The following is a 16,653-nucleotide window of genomic DNA, read 5'->3' as shown; positions in this document are numbered from 1 at the left end:
TAGTCGCATAAAACAATTAATAGAACAAAAAAAACAAAACAAAAAATAAAAAAAAAACCGAATATAACCGAACCGAAACCGAAATACCGAAAAACCGAAACCGAACGGTTTGTATATATGAAAAAACCGAATTTTCGGTTTCGGTTTCACCCAAAAACCGAACCGAACCGAACCGAACCGTGCTCAGCCCTAGTAATGATTATGAAATTGATGAACAATAAATCAGTAGTCTTGGTCAGTTGTCTTCTCGATCATTCTTCAACAACAAAACCCTAATTTATGATTTTTATATGCTAATTTGAAGAATTTATTTTTTGGGTTCAGTGTCGATACCGTAACCAACGTAACTAATATCACCAAATTCACATAAACTCTCCACCACAAATCAAATGCACTCACCACGAAATATGGGTGCGCAATAACCGAATTGTTCACCACAAATCGAAGGAACTCGTCGCACAATAGGGGTGAACAATAACCAAACCGTTAATTTAACCGAAAACCAACGAAATCAATATGAAATCAGTCGAATTAACCAAAAAGCACTTATCATTTATTTTTTTTACCATCGGTTAACCGAAATAAATCAAATCAAACAACTCATATCTTCATATAATTTCTACTATCATGTTGTATTTAATGTTTCATATCACTCATTTTTGTGTATTTATATCATCGTTACATGTACTTATATATTTTCATTTTATATAATCCTAAGTAATAAATTTTAACTAAAATTTGAAATTGGTTATTAACCAACCGAACTGATGAAACAAAAACCGAATGATTAATTAGTCGAGGCTATTAACTGAACCGAACTTAACCGAATCCCATCAACAAAGAAATGATCAAATGAATCATGTTCAGAACAGTTATCTTCTACAATGGCAATGAAGAACAAATGGATGTCAACAGTAGCCAGCATCTGGATCCAATGCACCAGCGGCTCACTCTACACCTTCTCATTCTACTCACCATCTCTCAAATCAAGTCAACGCTACGACCAGTCAACTCTGGACACAGTCTCAGTATTCAAAGACATAGGTGCAAACTTTGGTGTTCTATCTGGTCTAACCTACACAGCTGTTGCACACCCGTCAAGTTCCGTTGCTTTTGGTGGCCCGTGGGTGGTTCTATTGATTGGTTCGGTTCAGTGCTTTGTGGGTTACTTTTTGATGTGGGGTTCGGTTGTTGGTGTGATTAATAGGCCGCCGGTGATTGTTATTTGTTTGTTTATGTTGGTGACTGCTCATGGAGTCACGTTTTTGAATACTGCGAATGTGGTTACTGGGGTTATTAATTTTCGTAGTCATAGTGGTACCATTGTTGGCATTATGAAGGTATGCACACCAAGTGTTTGATTATTTTTGTCAAAGAACTTTTGGTTAAAGAAGTTTTTTTTTAAGTTAATAAATGCAACATAAAACTTGAGTTCTATACCAACGATCTTAATGATTGTAGCTAAGGGTGCGATTGAGCTGCACGTGAGATACTCGAGATCAAAACGAGTTGAGCTTTTTCGAGAACAAAGTTCATTTACTTATCAAGCCCGAGTTCTTTGCCAACAATTTTAATCCTTGTAGCTAGGGGTACAAACGAGTTGAACAACTCGCGAGCTACTTAAGATCAGATCGATAAATAGCTCAAAGCGAGTCGAGTGTTTTTGAGCTCGACCCTTGTATGGGAAGCTCGATTAGGCTAGTCCAGCCTTAATGAACCTTTTGTATTATTTAAGTTTTACTTTTTTTTGACTTCTATGTAATAGTTTCACGCTACAAAGCCGAGCTCGATCCACATGAGCTCAAGCCAAGCTTAGGCTCGTTTAAGGTGTCACTTAAAATATAACAAAATGGTTAAAAACGTATGTAAAATAATATTAAATGAGCTGAACCCAAACTTGAAAAACGACGCATGAGCTAAATTCTAGCTCTAGTAATTCAAATCAGCCTAGTTGAGCTCGGACGTGGTGCGTTAACACTCCTACTTGTAGCATTTGTATATTTGTCAGTTTTTCTTGAAAGCTTCAAACTTAAGTTCTATACCAACAGTTTTAGTCCTTGTAGCTACGGGTACAAACGAATTGAACAGCTCACGAGCTACTCGAGATTGAATCGATAAGCTCGAGACGAGTCGAGCTTTTTCAAGCTCGAGCTGAGCCCAAGCCTAAATAAAAGCTTGTTTAGTGACGAGACCGAGTCCGAGCCTTGTATGTGAAGCTCGTTCAGGCTCGTTGAGTCTTAACGAGCTTTGTGTATTTTCATGTTTTTTGTCTTTTGGACATCTATAGTTCTATGTATTAATTTCACCCTGCAAAGTTGAGTTCAAGACAAGTGTTGGCTCGCTTAAGGTACCACATGAGCTCAAGCCAAGCTTAGGCTCGTTGAAGGTGTTTTTCAATATATAAAAAAAATAATTATGAAACATATCTAAAAACTAATAAGCGAGCCGATCCCGGGCTTGAAAAAATGACTCACGAGCCAAGCTTGAGCTTTAGAAAATGACCTTGAAACGAGCTGAGCTCAGGCTTTGCTCGTTTACATCCCTACTTTTAGCATGTGTATATTTGTCAGTTTTTCTGAAATCTTTAAACAATGTGCCTGAATTTTGAAGTTGAGTATGAGCCATTTCATCTCTCAATATAATGTGTACAAGTGTTTAATAAATATTCTCATAGAACTTCTACTTTATTGGCTTACATGTTCCTTATCTGAGCAGGGTTTTCTAGGCTTGAGTGGAGCTATACTGCTTCAAATATACCAAACAGTTTTCAACGCCGGACCAACTCATTACATTCTGATGTTATCGTTGCTCCCGTTTATAAACACGTTGCTGTTTATGTCTAGTGTTAGACCCTATGAAACAAATGAAGTCGATGAAAAGAAAAACCTCAACGGTTTATCACTCTTTTCCATTATTGTCGCAGCATATCTCTTCTCAGTAATAATCATAAAGCAAGCAGTTACTTTAAGTTTACCAGCAAACATGGTCATCTTCTTCGTGCTTGTTATTCTGCTAGCATCGCCTATCTATATTGCGGTCAAACCACGGTCAACCCAAAACTATGAAGAAACGGGTACGGATACGGATACAACCCGATTACTGAATAGTGTTTCGAGTAATCAAGAACATGATAAGAATCTGTTGCAAGCGATTTGCACGTTTAACTTTTGGTGTTTGTTTGTTACAACTTTAACTGGTATGGGTACGGGCTTAGCTACTGTAAACAACTTAGCCCAAGTAGGCGAGGCACTCGGTTACACCTTGTTTGAAACGAGTACGCTAGTCTCGTTATGGAGCATTTGGAACTTTGTGGGCCGGTTTGGTGCGGGCTATGTGTCGGACTACTTTCTTAATAACAAGAAATGGGCCCGGCCCGTTTTCATAGCCATCACTTTGACACTTATGAGTGTTGGCCATTGTGTGATTGGTTCTGGTTTGCCTGGAGCTCTTTACGTGGGGTCGGTTTTGGTGGGTGTTTGTTATGTGGTTCGCAGTGGTCGTTAATGCCGACGATTGCTTCTGAGGTTTTCGGGGTTTTGCATTTTGGGACGATATTTAATACGATTACTATTGCGGGCCCGATTGGATCGTATGTTATATCTGTGAGGGTGATTGGGTATATTTATGATAGGGAAGCGGCTCGGGGAGGGACCGAGTATTGTAGTGGAACTCATTGTTTTCGGTTATCGTTTGTTATTATGGCGTTTAGTACGTTTTTTGGGTTTATGGTTGCTATGGGGTTGTTTTTTCGGACGAGATGGTTTTATGAACAGGTTGTACTTAGAAGAGATGGAGGTTGTAGTTGAATCAATGAACATGTTGTAGTTAGAAGTTAGAATAGATGGTGGTTGTAGTTGAATCAAGGTGTAAGAGCATTGTGTAAAAATAAATGAAGTGTTACTCTTGGTTTGATATTACCTACTGTTTAAGTGTTTTGACTTGCTTAAACAAAACACTGAAACCAAATTTTGCAAACCCATAATCTGATTTTATGTCTAAAAGGGAATTGCTACAAAATGTTCAAACTCAACTAAATTCTGCAAAATTATCATCTACACTCAATTATGTTATATGTTGTGTTTTAACTAAAAAGTATAATAACGCATTGTCACGTAGACACTGAGCTTTAAGTAACTCATCCTTTAACTATCACATTGTGGTCTAATTAAAAAAAAATAATCATTAGCTTAATTTTTTAAGCTTGTATTAGACCACAATGTGATAGTTATGTTTTATTTAACCATTGAAATATTGATCATCGCCACGCCGTGCATCAAGTGGAGGTGCACAAACCGATTATATTTAACCATGTAGGTGCCAAAATCAGTTCAAACTTGGTCAACGAAGTCAAAGCCTGACTAAACCCAAACCGGTTCGGATCCAAACCTTTTGAACGAGAATAATCCGAACTAGTTCGGGTTGATTACACTTAAATTCTATTATTAGATAGCGTTTTAGAGTTTTGACATATTAGAATGTTTTTAAGCAGTGTTGTAGAAATCATTAGGCACTAATCGAGTGGTGGGATAACGACTAACGATTAACCATACTTAAATTTATGTTATTTTTCAAAAATACATATCCATACCAAAATTTATATTTAAAATATTTAATGTTTATCGATTTTGACCAAATGACGATTAATCGTCAACTAGTCTGTAGGGTAACGACTAGAGTTGTAAAAAAACCCGGTTAAACGGAAACCGAACCGCTTTGTGTCTAAAATAGGTTTCTACCAAACCAGTTCCCAAACCGAACCAAACCACCGGTTCCTATAGCGGTTTAGGTATTTTACAATCAAACTAAAACCGGTTTCTTTGTTTAAACCAGTTAAGTCAGTTTAAAACCAACCTGAACTGGTCCGGATCAGTTTGGCTAATTTTATGCTTAAACCGGTAACGACTAGCGATTAATCGACGACGTTGACATAATTTTTACAACCATTTAACTATTTAAGTGCCAACCAGTTTCAAAATCATGAACCGGCCCAAAACCTGAGTTGTAGTCCCACTCCCCAACCGGGCTTTATATAATAATAATAATAATAAGATAACGAAACCCAGAAACAAACAGAAACCAAAACACGAAGGTGAAGATCAAAAGAGGGGTTCAGATCAAGGGTTTTGATTTATATAATTGACGGACAACAATCGAATATATAATTTGATTATTCTACTTTGCCTCATTCAATCGGATATATAATTATAATTTGATTGTAATTATATAATCAAAATGAAGACCACAAAAGGAGGCAAAGTTATGAACCCTACCGATGCCTATCGCAAGGAGCTTCGTAAGAAAGAATTGAAACGAGTAAGTCTGTAATATGATTTGTTTATGTTTTAATTGTAATTGATTTGTGCTTGCCTGCTATTGCCCTAATTCAATTTACAGCATCATAATATTATTGTGCCCTAATTCATAGGTTGTATCAATTTTATTCCTTTATTGATATACACTGTAAATTAGAGCTAACTAGGGTTAAAGTAAGTGCTTATTGATTGCTTTAGCTAGGGCTGTGCACGGTTTGGTTATTAGGCAAAACCGAAACCGAAGTCATCGGTTTTTTGAATATACAAACCATTCGGTTGGTTTTTTTCAATTATGTGTAGACATTTAAATAAAAAATAAAAAATGAAGATGATAATTTTAAGATTGTAAGAGTGTATTAAAGTACCACAAATATACTAAACACAAAAAACAAAATTAGACGCGTGTTACGTGGAACCATACGAATACAAAGTTGATAGAGTAATAGAGTTTAAAGTTTAACAAAGTTTCTAATAAAAAAACACTAAAAAGTTTAGTTCTAATCTTCATTCATCGTCTTGTTCATCTTCAAAGTTTAATCTCAGTGTTCATAATCTTCATCACCGTTAATCGGTTTTTTTCGGTTTTTTAAAAATGGAAAACTGAACCAAAACCGAAAATTCTGTTTTTCCAAAAAATTAACCATCGGCTAATGCTTCGGTTCGGTCTTTTTTGGTTAATTCGGTTATCTGCTCACCCCTGCCTTTAGCTGTATATTTCTTTTGGTGATAAAAATGTTGAAAGTTTGTAGTCAACAGAAGTTAAGATTAGAAGCAGCAATTTATTATTATTATTATTGTTATTTTATATTTAGGATTTTGTGGATTATGGTTTATGCATGTTACATTGTTATGATTTCTTTTGCTAACGTGGATATCGGTTTATGGTTATTGTTAACAGAACAAGAAGGAAAGGAAGAAGGTAAGAGAGGTGGGGATACTGAAGAAGGATCCTGAAACGCTCAAGGAGCAAATTGACAAGTTGGAAGCAATGAGTAAGTTACAAATTCAACTGATGTTTTCGGTTAAATATTTGAATGTTGCTTATATATTAAGTGATGCGCATTTATTAGTTATTGACATGTGTAAAACGATATTAGCGAGCTACTGGTTTAACATTGGATAATAACATCAGGGGTCTTACTAAAAAAATGGTTGGCTAAAAGTTGGATTTGAAGTGTTTCATGGACTAATGTAAGTAGTTGAACTTAGTAACAGGTTGAATCATTCTGACCTGGATCTTGACATGGCAGTTTTTTCTTACTATATAAAAAGTAGTTACTGAGGCGTTTCTGCGTTTGTTGATATTTTCATTTTCTTCTTCTTATTCTCCCATTTAAAATCCAGAGTCGTATACAATTATCTTTATGTTGCAATTAAATAGACAATGCCAGAGTCATACGGCTGAAAAGAACTTGATTATTTCTTTTACATGTTTTTGTTACTTTTTTGGTATCATATATTCTTGGTCACTCGTTTTGAAGACTCGTATTTGCTTATTATTTGGTGCAGAGGCAGATGGTGCTTTGGACAAAGCCAGAAAACATAAAAAGAGACAACTTGAGGACACATTGAATCTCGTTCTCAAGAAACGAAAGGTAAAAGTTCAAAATTATAATTATTTGAAAACATTACAGTAACTACTTTATATTACATAATTTAGCGAATTATAAGTTCTACATGGTTTGATTTATATTTGTCAACAGGAATATGAAGAGAAAATGAAGGAAAAAGGCGAAGCTCCTGTTATGTTCAGGTTAATTTTGTCATACATGATGTCATTTCTATTATAAGAGTTATATATAAAATTATTGAACTTATACATATTTTTAATTTAAATTGAAGTGTATACTTTGTTCTTGCAGTCATCTCGGCCCTCCTCGAAGACGGACTGCAGAGGAAGAAGAAAGAGCTAAGCATCCACAACCTGAGGTAATATTTAACTTGATTCTGGTTAGTAAATCATATGCTAATGTCATCACTAGCTACATCAAACTCGCATACCCGGTAATGCATGTGTGGTATTTGAAACGTCTTCCTAGTTAAATAATTTAATTTGCAGGATTCTGTTTATTATCATCCTCAATGGAATCCAACCGGTGCTCCACCACCCGGAAAGCCACCTATGTACAAGTCATCATTAGGACCAATAATCCCATTAGTGGAAGGTTCCTCAAGCGGTGCTGGAGCGCTTGATGACTCAGATAATGTCCGCTCATCAGTTCCGCCACCACCTCCACCACCACCACTGCCACAAACTGGCGGTGAATCAGAGTCTATAGAAGACACTCCTCCTTTACCCCCACCTCCTCCAATGCCAGCTAAGCCTGCCACATCAGATTTAGATATGTTACCGCCACCTCCTCCAATGCCACCTGGAACGGCAGGAGCCGACAGGGAGAAAAGCCAGTCAGATGACCCGCCATCTACTAAGCTTCCTCCGCCTCCACCACCGCCAGGTCTGCCGCCAAAGTTGACCGGAAATGAAGGTGGTTCGGAACCCAAGGACTTTTCTAAAATGGTTCCACCGCCACCTCCTCCGAGGCAACCACCGCCAGTTCCAGGACCGGGAATGGTCCAGGTTATGCCGACAGAGGTGCTACCGCTAGGGATTGCTCATTTCCCGCCACCTCCTCCAGGGCCACCTCCGCTAGGAATTCCTGGCCAACAACCCCCTCCTATGGGAATGATGCCGCCAATGATGCCAAGGCCACCGTTCGGCCCCCCACCAATGATGAGACCGCCACTTCCTCCCGGGCCACCACCACCTCAGCTAATGGAAGAGTTTTATAGACCACCAACTGTACCTCAAAAACCTTCATATGTCAAATCTGCTGCATCCACTGTTGTTAAGAGGCCTTTGGCTCAACATACGCCACAACTAACCGCCATGGTAAGTTAAATCAGTCTCCTACTTATTAGTTTTTATTATTTATCTTTTGTTTTTATTATAGTTGATTTAATATATACTACAGGTGCCAGCATCGGTTCGGGTGAGGAGAGAGTCAGCCACACCAAAGGCGAAACCAAAGCCATCTGTTTCATCAGTAACTGTTGTTTCCCAGCCTGCACCAACTCCAACTGTTTTGAAACCGTCAACTGTGAAACCACCATCCTCATCGGTTGCTAAGCCACCGAGTGTAGATGATTCTTACATGGCATTCTTGGAGGATATGAAAGCTCTTGGTGCACTTAACAACTGATAGACGGACGCAACGTATGTGGTTATGTGGGTGTAATTTTAGAGACGAGATATGTTTTTTGTTGCCTCTTTGTCATCTATGGCTTTTAACTGGTCCCTTGATTTGTAATGGAATTATATCAAATGTCAAGACACCATGGCTAAACTTTAAGCTAGAAAAAATTACTGTGAAAGGATTTTTTTTTTTAAATTAATTTTCTGTCTTTTCTGATGCTGGTCGAAACAACTTTTGTGATTTTAATTGAACAACTCAATTCGTGGTTATGTATATGAACTTTTTTTATGAATTTTCATTCTTATTTCCCATCTCCATCTATATGTTATTCTTTTATTAATTATTATATTTCTTTTCATACAACTTAAATAATATGTATGTGTCACAATTAATTGAATATGGTGAGTTTGGAGGATGAATATTAGTGAACCCTAGATTTGTATGCATTTCCCTCAAACTATGGGGTTAAAGTGTAAAGACGAGGAATGAGATGGAATTGTGTTTTAATGTGATTTTCTAAATTTTTTAAAGATAGAGATAGGGATCGGGTATGGGAAGTGAATGCTCTAATGATCTTGTGTAAATCTCAAGTGACTTGAAAATGGTGAGAAACTATTAAGTAGACCCGAACCCTTGATAAAACAATAATTATGATAAAACGGATGAACCATTTATATATAACGCCGTATAACTATGCATTACTATTATGCATATGTTGCGTAATAATAAAGATGTGTTGGGTAATTACACCCCCTCTCTCTATACACTCAACACGAAGAAATATCCACTATTGGCATTTGGCACTATTATGCAGGAGCCGATCTCTTATATAGAAGTGTTAAACTAATAATAATAATCTATGCAAGATATATGCCACAAAAATATTATATATAAGTGTTAAATAACAATTTATAGCTGCAAAACCACACTATTCATAAATATAAACCACCGATATTGTCACATGTTGCAAAGCATTACAAATATCAAGGATGTAGTTAATATGACAGGTCACTGAAGATACACATAATTTACTTTCTCTAAACAAAAAAAATGTAACTTACCTCTAACAAGTTGCATGACATGTGTGTTATTTTTGGAGTTGAAGTTGCATTTATAGGAAATTATAAGGTAAACTATTTAACCGGTTGTACAATTTTATAGCCCAATATGGTACAAGCTTGGTTTAAAAAAGCGCGCTCAAGGCGAGGTGAGGTGAGAAGCGACCCAAGGCGAGCACCTCAACGCTTTTGCCTACCCAAGGTGAAGCCTGTTAAAAAAGCGAACGCTTTTTGCGCTTTTGTGCGAAGCGAAAAAGCAAGGAGTCGACGGCTTTATGTACGAAAGGCGACCAGTTAACCCATTTTCAACTTAACCTTTATAATTAGTCATTACTAGACTTTTCACATGTGGTAATAAACTTTTGAAAGTTGAAACACTTTTGAGTAGTGCTTTTTTGGAAACACTTTCGAGTAATTTGGTATTTGATAACTTGTTTTTATGCTATTTTGATGTTTCCGGCGAGTAATATGGTACTCGAAAAATTATTCTACACTACTTTTGGAATTTTAGGATATATATATACGTTGATGTTTTAGACTTTTATTATATATTATAATGTGGTTTTTATATAATATGTGGCTTATAAATAATTAAATATTTTTTAAAATAAGATTGCCTCGTGTTAAAAAAGCGTTCGCTTTTGCGATTTTCGCTTCGCCTCGGCTGAAAACCTCTTCGGTTTTTTTCACCTCCAAGGGTAGAAGTAATAATATAGTTTAGGCTTGTGAAAACACAACTGGGCCTAGTTCACAGTTTAAGCCCAAGCCTGTAACCCTAAAAATTGAACTAGGGCAGGCAATACATAACCCCTCTGTTATGTGCCTCCAACAACGATAGTATTAGCAGCAGCAGCAGCAGCAGCAGCAGCAGCAGCCTTCTTCGCCCAAACTCAACAACTCGAAGCTGCTTAGGGTTCCGATTCAACGTAAGCTTTCATTGTTCGTATTTATCATCTCACATTCCAATTCCGTAAATCATTCACACATTTTGTTTGTTTTCCTCATTTTTAAGCTTAAATAATACAATATTATTCATTCATTCATCCATTGATTCTTGTAATATTTGTTTAGCTATTGGTTTTTGTGACACGACTGTAATTATTGCTGTTAGTTGTGGAGCCTCGAGTGAAGGACGGTTGAGCCTTAAGCTTTGTTCTTCTCATAGTGCTCCGTATATTAATTATTGCCTAATTTTTCTTTTACTGAAAATGAAGTATTTATATTTATTTTCGTTTACTTGTTCAAAGGCATATATCCTATATATTTAACTGTTAGTATAGGTTATATAGGATCATTAATTGTGTGTTTTTAGTGGCTTATTATTGCTGTGTACATGTTTTGCTAGTTTTATTTTGATGTTTTATATTTTAATTTTATGAAATTAATAATTTAGCATTGTTAGAGCTTGTAATTATGTTAGTGATGATGATGCATTTATTGTTTGTTACAGATCTTCAAGATGTATACCTCAATGAAGAAGATCCAAAAGGATAAGGATGTCGAACCCACCGAGTTTGAGCAGAGTGTTGCTCAGGTTACATTCTATTCATCTTATTCTTTTAAACATTATTACTCTTATTATTTTTAGTATTCACTTTGTTTATATATATATATATATGATGTTACTGTAGGCATTGTTTGATTTGGAGAACACACACCAAGAGCTCAAGAGTGACTTGAAGGACTTGTACATCAACTCTGCAAAGTAAGTACTAAATGTTTATTTATTTGTAGTGAACATATTGTTTGATCTTTTTTGTGTTAATATCCATTTTGTGATTTTTATGCAGTCAAATTGATGTCTCTGCAAACCGCAAGGCTGTTGTGGTTCACGTTCCCTACCGGTTGCGTAAACCTTTTCGCAAGATCCACACTAAGCTTGTTAGAGAGCTCGAGAAGAAGTTCAGTGGCAAGGTTCGTACTCTCACCAAATATCTTGATTTTGTTACATCTATATAAAGTTTATAATCATAGTTATAAAATGCGCTAGGCACACTCAAGGCGCGATAGGCCTTGCTTGGGGCCTAGGCGCAAAAAAGCGCACTAAAATTAAAAATTTTATGTATATGAAATATAATACTAATCTTCAAATAGAATAAACAAAAGCTATCATATAACAGTTAATATAATATAATTAGAACCAAAAGTTCTAGAAAAGTCAAGATTCAAATGTAAGTTGACCTCTCTTAGGCGTAAGTTTCAATAGCACTCCTTGCGTTTGTTTTGCTTGGCTTTTACCTTGTAATTTTCTTGGCATAGACAATGCCGAAGCGCTCGTCTAGGAATTAGAAGCTCATTTATTGAGCCTTTCTTGAAAAATGGGCCTAGGCGCAAGAAGCGAGGGCTTTTAATAATTATGCTTATAATACGTTTGTATAGTTTAATAATATTCTTACTTGACAGGATGTGGTTTTTATTGCCACCAGACGTATTGTTAAGCCCCCTAAGAAAGGTTCTGCAGTTCAAAGACCTCGATCCCGCACTCTCACTGCGGTCCATGATGCTATGCTGGAGGATGTGGTGCATCCTGCTGAGATTGTGGGAAAACGTATTCGTTACAGACTCGATGGTTCCAAAATCATTAAGGTGGTTGTGATATGCTATTCAAGTTGATTTAGTATACAAGAATGTGATATGCATTTATTTGTGTGTGATTACACGTGTTTTTGTATTGACGGTGGTTATACGTTGTGCAGGTTTTCTTGGACCCAAAGGCTAGGAATGACACCGAGTACAAGCTGGAGACATTCAGTGGGGTCTACAGGAAGCTTTCGGGTAAAGATGTTGTGTTTGAGTACCCTATTACCGAAGCTTAAGAAGTGTTAACTGCTATAGCAAGTAGCCTTTGGTATTCAGTTGGTTTATGTTGAAAATTTGCAAATGTTAGCTATTTTCTTTTTCTGAAATTTTGACTTATTATTATGTTTTCAAAACATTATACTATGGTTTAATCATCTCTTCGAGTCGCATAGATGGTTTTTGTGTTAAATCAAGATTTGGTTTTTGGTTTGTGTTATTAAATTAAAATAATCTTAACACAAGTCTTATAATCATTAAATATGCAGTGAGTTGAAAAATGCTTTAAATATGTATTACTAGACATGTTTATTGGGCATTTTTATGCCTCTATTGATTAATGACTAATACATAGTAGGTTTCACGTCTAATTTTTCATAGCTGGATACTTTTGTTGTTTCAAAAACAAAAGGATAACCTTTTTAATTTAAAACAGAACGTCTATTTACAAGCTACAGCCTACAAATGTGCTCATTTGTATTTCTTTTAACCTAGTATAAATTAATTTGTTAAAATGTCATATATTGTCGACTTGCAAACTATTCATACACTAGGTAGTCACGTATTTGTTTTCTTCGTACAAAATTTAATGTGTAATGCGTGAAATTCACAACGCATTTCATACTCATACGTACAGAGATTGCATCTCTCTGTTATCTATTGATGTCGGTGATTTAATCATAACACGAATATTACAATTATATTTAAGAGGGCGATTGGCTATGTCACTTAATAGAAAGAGTCGGGTACGTCTAGTTTTGCGTTCTAGATACACACCGTCGTGATTGTTAGTCAAAAGTACTCAAAACCCCTAGTGAAGTGATTAAGTCGAGTTCTCTTCCACACATGCGCCTTCTTTTGGTGAAACATTCAGCATATCAGTTATATTGTGCTATGTATGTTAGACTATGTTGTTAAAAAACAATGGCTAAGGGTAGAACAACTTCAAGCATAAAAATACGTAGAACAAAAGTTGAATCAAATCATAACATATATGAGCTGCTTCAAATCTTGATAAATTAACCTTAAAATTCCAGATTCACAAATGAAAGTAACCACAAGTTAGATATATATGATACTGATAATGAAATTAACATACGAATATACGTATTTAATTTAAAAATTAAGAAAAACGTAGGCTAAGCGAGATTATATAAATATCCCGTGCTATCTTACGTATATCATGACTATAGATGTAAAATATATTAACTTCACAATAGAAATATAATACAAATGAACCCAAGAAAACGAAAGGTTGAATTTTACACAAATAGATTTGTATAAATTATTGCACCATCATAATTCATCTCACCTGTTTTCTTTATGTTTGATGTCTCCTTCAATGAGTTGAATATCGCCGGTGTTTTTATTATTTAATACCTTTTATTCATTTTTTATTTAATCAATTATTATAGCATAAAAAAGTGCAAGTTGGGTGTAATGTCATCCATATGCAAGTATAGACAATGAATGCTGTCACAAGACTCAAAAAACCAACCAAGATCTCCTTAATCCTTTGTGTTTTCACACTTCCCATTGTTTTAACTTTTTGGTCCGATGTTAGACTATGGGGTGTGGAGGCTTTAGTGGGGCAAGAACCAATAATATTATGACGTGTGGCAGAGAGAGAAACTGGATAAGGGGGGTGTTAGAGCCCCTGGTGGAGTCCCTGGCCCCTGGTGTGGAGGGGCTCCAGCAGGGGCTCCAGCGAAATTTTTTTTTATTTTTTTATAAATATATTCAAACAACGTATTATTAAAAAAACTCATAAATTATTAAAAAAAACACACATTAATAAAAAAACACATTAATATCTAAAAATAAAATAAAAATTAAAGTACTAAAAAGAAACATTCTTCTTATTCTTCGGCTTGGTCTTCTTCGATCAACCTTTTTCGAATACGTTCCTTTTGCTTTTCCATTAGCATTTGATCGACCGGATTTAGGTTACTGAAGTCTCTAGTAAGAAAGTCCAAATCTCTCATTCGAGTTTTTTCCTTTTTGTCATAAGAGACCACCTCCATGGTTTTGTTGAATTTATTGAGGGATTCAACAATATTGGCGATGTTTACGGCTTCCCCCTCAGCCGGTTTTTTCCCCTTGGCGTCCCTTCCCAATGGCCGCCTCCTCGGTGGTGAAGACGTTTCCTCCTCCGCAATGTTTAGGTCGAATCTAATGCGGCAATCCGACCCGGTTGAAGTGTTATACGCTCCACACGAATTAGTTTTAGTCCGTTTCGGCCCTACTTCCGCATCAAAGTCCGGCGCCACCAGCTCAACCCACTTGGAACACCTTTTCAACCTGTCCCACAACTTTAAATCGTCCCACGTCTTCACCATCCCATACCTCCGCAAACACTCCTGTTTCCACTCTTCGACCGTGAAATTGTAAACCGCCAAATCATCACTGCCACTTGGTCTCATACGACCGCTGTTTCTGTTGAAAAGATTAGTAAACAAGCCGACAAATTTTCTGATTTCGGACCACCGACCCGAAATCATATCGGTGTTCCGTTCTGTACTCCCAACGAGCATGTAGAATGTGACATCTGCCCCGATCCGACCCGACCCAGGTACCCGTTTCTCTGACCCGATCTCTTTCTTTTATGATTTAATATTTATTTATACTTATATTTTACTTTTAATAATAATAATATATTTTCCTTCCCGCCTCTTTCTCTCTCTTTCTTTCCGCCGTCCCGTCCCTCTTCCTTCTCTCTTTCCGCCTTGTTTCCCTCTTTTTCTTCTAACTCTTTGCTTGTCCTTTGTTCCTTCCCGCCTAAGGTTGTCTGCGCAGCTCCACGCGCCAGACCCCTTACAAGGAAGCCTGCGCGAAGACCAGTTGTTCCTGCGATACGCGAGGCGAACTGTTCCCGCAGCGCGCTAAGAATTGTAGTTCTTCTCGCAGCGCGCTAAGAACGGTAGTTCTTCCCGCGACGCGCTAAGAATTGTAGTTCTTCCCGCGGCGCGCTAAGGATAATAGTTCTTCCCGCGGCGCGCTAAGGTTTGTTCTGTCAGCCTTCGCTCTCGCGCGTGCGCTCGAGCCTTCTCGCGCTAAACCCTTTGAGTTTTCTTCTGTTTAATCTAGCCGTTGCTTTTGTGTTGTCTTATCTTTTGTGCTGTTGACCTAATCTGCTTTATGTCTGAAAAGCCACTTTTGGCGCAGCATGCGTACCAACCCCATTGGTTGGCAGAAAAAGTGACTGACATTATCTTTTGGAGATCTGCTTTTCCATGCTTGACCAGTACCTTTTTCTGAACCGCCCATGCCTTTTTACTGTTAACCTGTCAGCTTTTTCTCTTTTTCCCTGCTGCCATATCTTTTGATATCTTTTGCTTTTGGAATCTTTTGCTTTTTGAGATCTTTTCCCCTTTTCTAGGGATTGTGTCTCCTAGGGTTTCCCTATAAATAATAGTATTATTTTTCCTAACACTACACACACAAAACACTTAATCTCTCCTGTTCTCCTTGCTCTCTCTGCCGCCTCCCTCTCTGCCTCCGTCTTCCTCCCTGTTCTGTCCTGCTTTTCCGGTAATATATATATTATATATAATAATTTACTTATTAATTATGCTAACTTATATCAAGACTTAAAACAAATCATTAAAACAATAATCTTTATTTATAGGTTAACTTGTGCTTGTTTAAAGTTGGTTCTTGCTTTATCTTACACCGCATCGTTTATCAAGTGAGTAATCTCGTACCTAATCCCTTTTTTATTTTTAATGTTTTGGGATGTTCATGTGTTCGTACAAACTTAGAGTCTTAAACTTGTTTATGAACTTTAGTCGCGCCGTATCCCATGTGTTGAGGACGTTTACTTGGCTGTTTATTTGTATGTGTGTATCATTAACCGCTTTGTTCGGCCTATTCCGCAGTTTTCATGGATCCATTAGATGAACACGGGAGACCTATCGTTTACGGTTTTCTTTGTTTACACTTGCACAGATGTTTTCTCGTTTTTGTGCTCAATTGGGAGCACGGATTGAACTATGAACTATGAGCTATGATCTATTTAGGCTTGATCACAATCTGATTGCACCCTTGTTAAACACCAGACATACACGTGTTGCGCGCAGATTTATTGTTATCTATTATTATCTATTAAACTTGATTTCTCACCAACACGCAAGTGTTTGACGTTTATTTTAACACATGTTCAGGTTTGCAGTAGCTGTTCTGGAGCTTGTGGACACATAGGAAGTTTTCTTTATTTTGGACCTAGATTAAAATGTATCAAGACAAGTTTTTGCTGTTCGAATATTATGATTTATAATATATTGATTTATGATG

At 36.7% G+C, this 16,653-nt stretch overlaps 2 protein-coding genes and 1 pseudogene across 3 annotated transcripts; all 3 read left to right on the top strand.

The window, feature by feature from the left end:
• Window positions 1–844: 844 nt before the first annotated feature.
• LOC143593203 (protein NUCLEAR FUSION DEFECTIVE 4-like) lies at window positions 845–3,920 on the top strand (annotated as a pseudogene). The gene is made up of 2 exons (XR_013146061.1): window positions 845–1,340; window positions 2,716–3,920. The product of XR_013146061.1 is annotated as a protein NUCLEAR FUSION DEFECTIVE 4-like (transcript).
• A 1,156-nt stretch (window positions 3,921–5,076) lies between these two features.
• On the top strand, window positions 5,077–8,680 carry LOC143593209 (protein EARLY FLOWERING 5-like). The gene is made up of 7 exons (XM_077072908.1): window positions 5,077–5,313; window positions 6,211–6,304; window positions 6,822–6,907; window positions 7,016–7,065; window positions 7,175–7,241; window positions 7,372–8,202; window positions 8,285–8,680. The coding sequence occupies exons 1-7, from the start codon at window positions 5,233–5,235 to the stop codon at window positions 8,510–8,512; spliced, it is 1,437 nt and encodes a 478-aa protein (XP_076929023.1). The 5' UTR covers window positions 5,077–5,232; the 3' UTR covers window positions 8,513–8,680.
• A 2,331-nt stretch (window positions 8,681–11,011) lies between these two features.
• Window positions 11,012–12,518, top strand: LOC143593202 (small ribosomal subunit protein eS7-like). Its single transcript, XM_077072904.1, has 5 exons — window positions 11,012–11,098; window positions 11,196–11,269; window positions 11,355–11,478; window positions 11,968–12,150; window positions 12,261–12,518. The coding sequence occupies exons 1-5, from the start codon at window positions 11,024–11,026 to the stop codon at window positions 12,378–12,380; spliced, it is 576 nt and encodes a 191-aa protein (XP_076929019.1). The 5' UTR covers window positions 11,012–11,023; the 3' UTR covers window positions 12,381–12,518.
• The last annotated feature ends 4,135 nt before the right edge of the window (window positions 12,519–16,653 follow it).

Source organism: Bidens hawaiensis, unplaced genomic scaffold (genome assembly GCF_021521415.1).
Source record: "Bidens hawaiensis isolate Kalapana, Puna unplaced genomic scaffold, B.hawaiensis_p1.1 tig00041832_1, whole genome shotgun sequence".
Taxonomy (NCBI): domain Eukaryota; kingdom Viridiplantae; phylum Streptophyta; class Magnoliopsida; order Asterales; family Asteraceae; genus Bidens; species Bidens hawaiensis.
Note: the sequence above shows the minus strand (reverse complement) of the source record. Positions and strands in the feature narration are given on the sequence as shown.

What these genes read in the sequence shown, in the direction of transcription:
- LOC143593209 (XM_077072908.1), top strand. Translation starts at nt 5,233, where the DNA reads ATGAAGACCACAAAAGGAGGCAAAGTTATGAACCCTACCGATGCCTAT. An exon ending in GTAAGAAAGAATTGAAACGA is followed by an intron (nt 5,314 to 6,210) that starts GTAAGTCTGTAA and finishes TATTGTTAACAG; the next exon opens with AACAAGAAGGAAAGGAAGAA. An exon ending in CTAAGCATCCACAACCTGAG is followed by an intron (nt 7,242 to 7,371) that starts GTAATATTTAAC and finishes TTTAATTTGCAG; the next exon opens with GATTCTGTTTATTATCATCC.
- LOC143593202 (XM_077072904.1), top strand. Translation starts at nt 11,024, where the DNA reads ATGTATACCTCAATGAAGAAGATCCAAAAGGATAAGGATGTCGAACCC. An exon ending in TTGAGCAGAGTGTTGCTCAG is followed by an intron (nt 11,099 to 11,195) that starts GTTACATTCTAT and finishes ATGTTACTGTAG; the next exon opens with GCATTGTTTGATTTGGAGAA. An exon ending in ATGGTTCCAAAATCATTAAG is followed by an intron (nt 12,151 to 12,260) that starts GTGGTTGTGATA and finishes TACGTTGTGCAG; the next exon opens with GTTTTCTTGGACCCAAAGGC.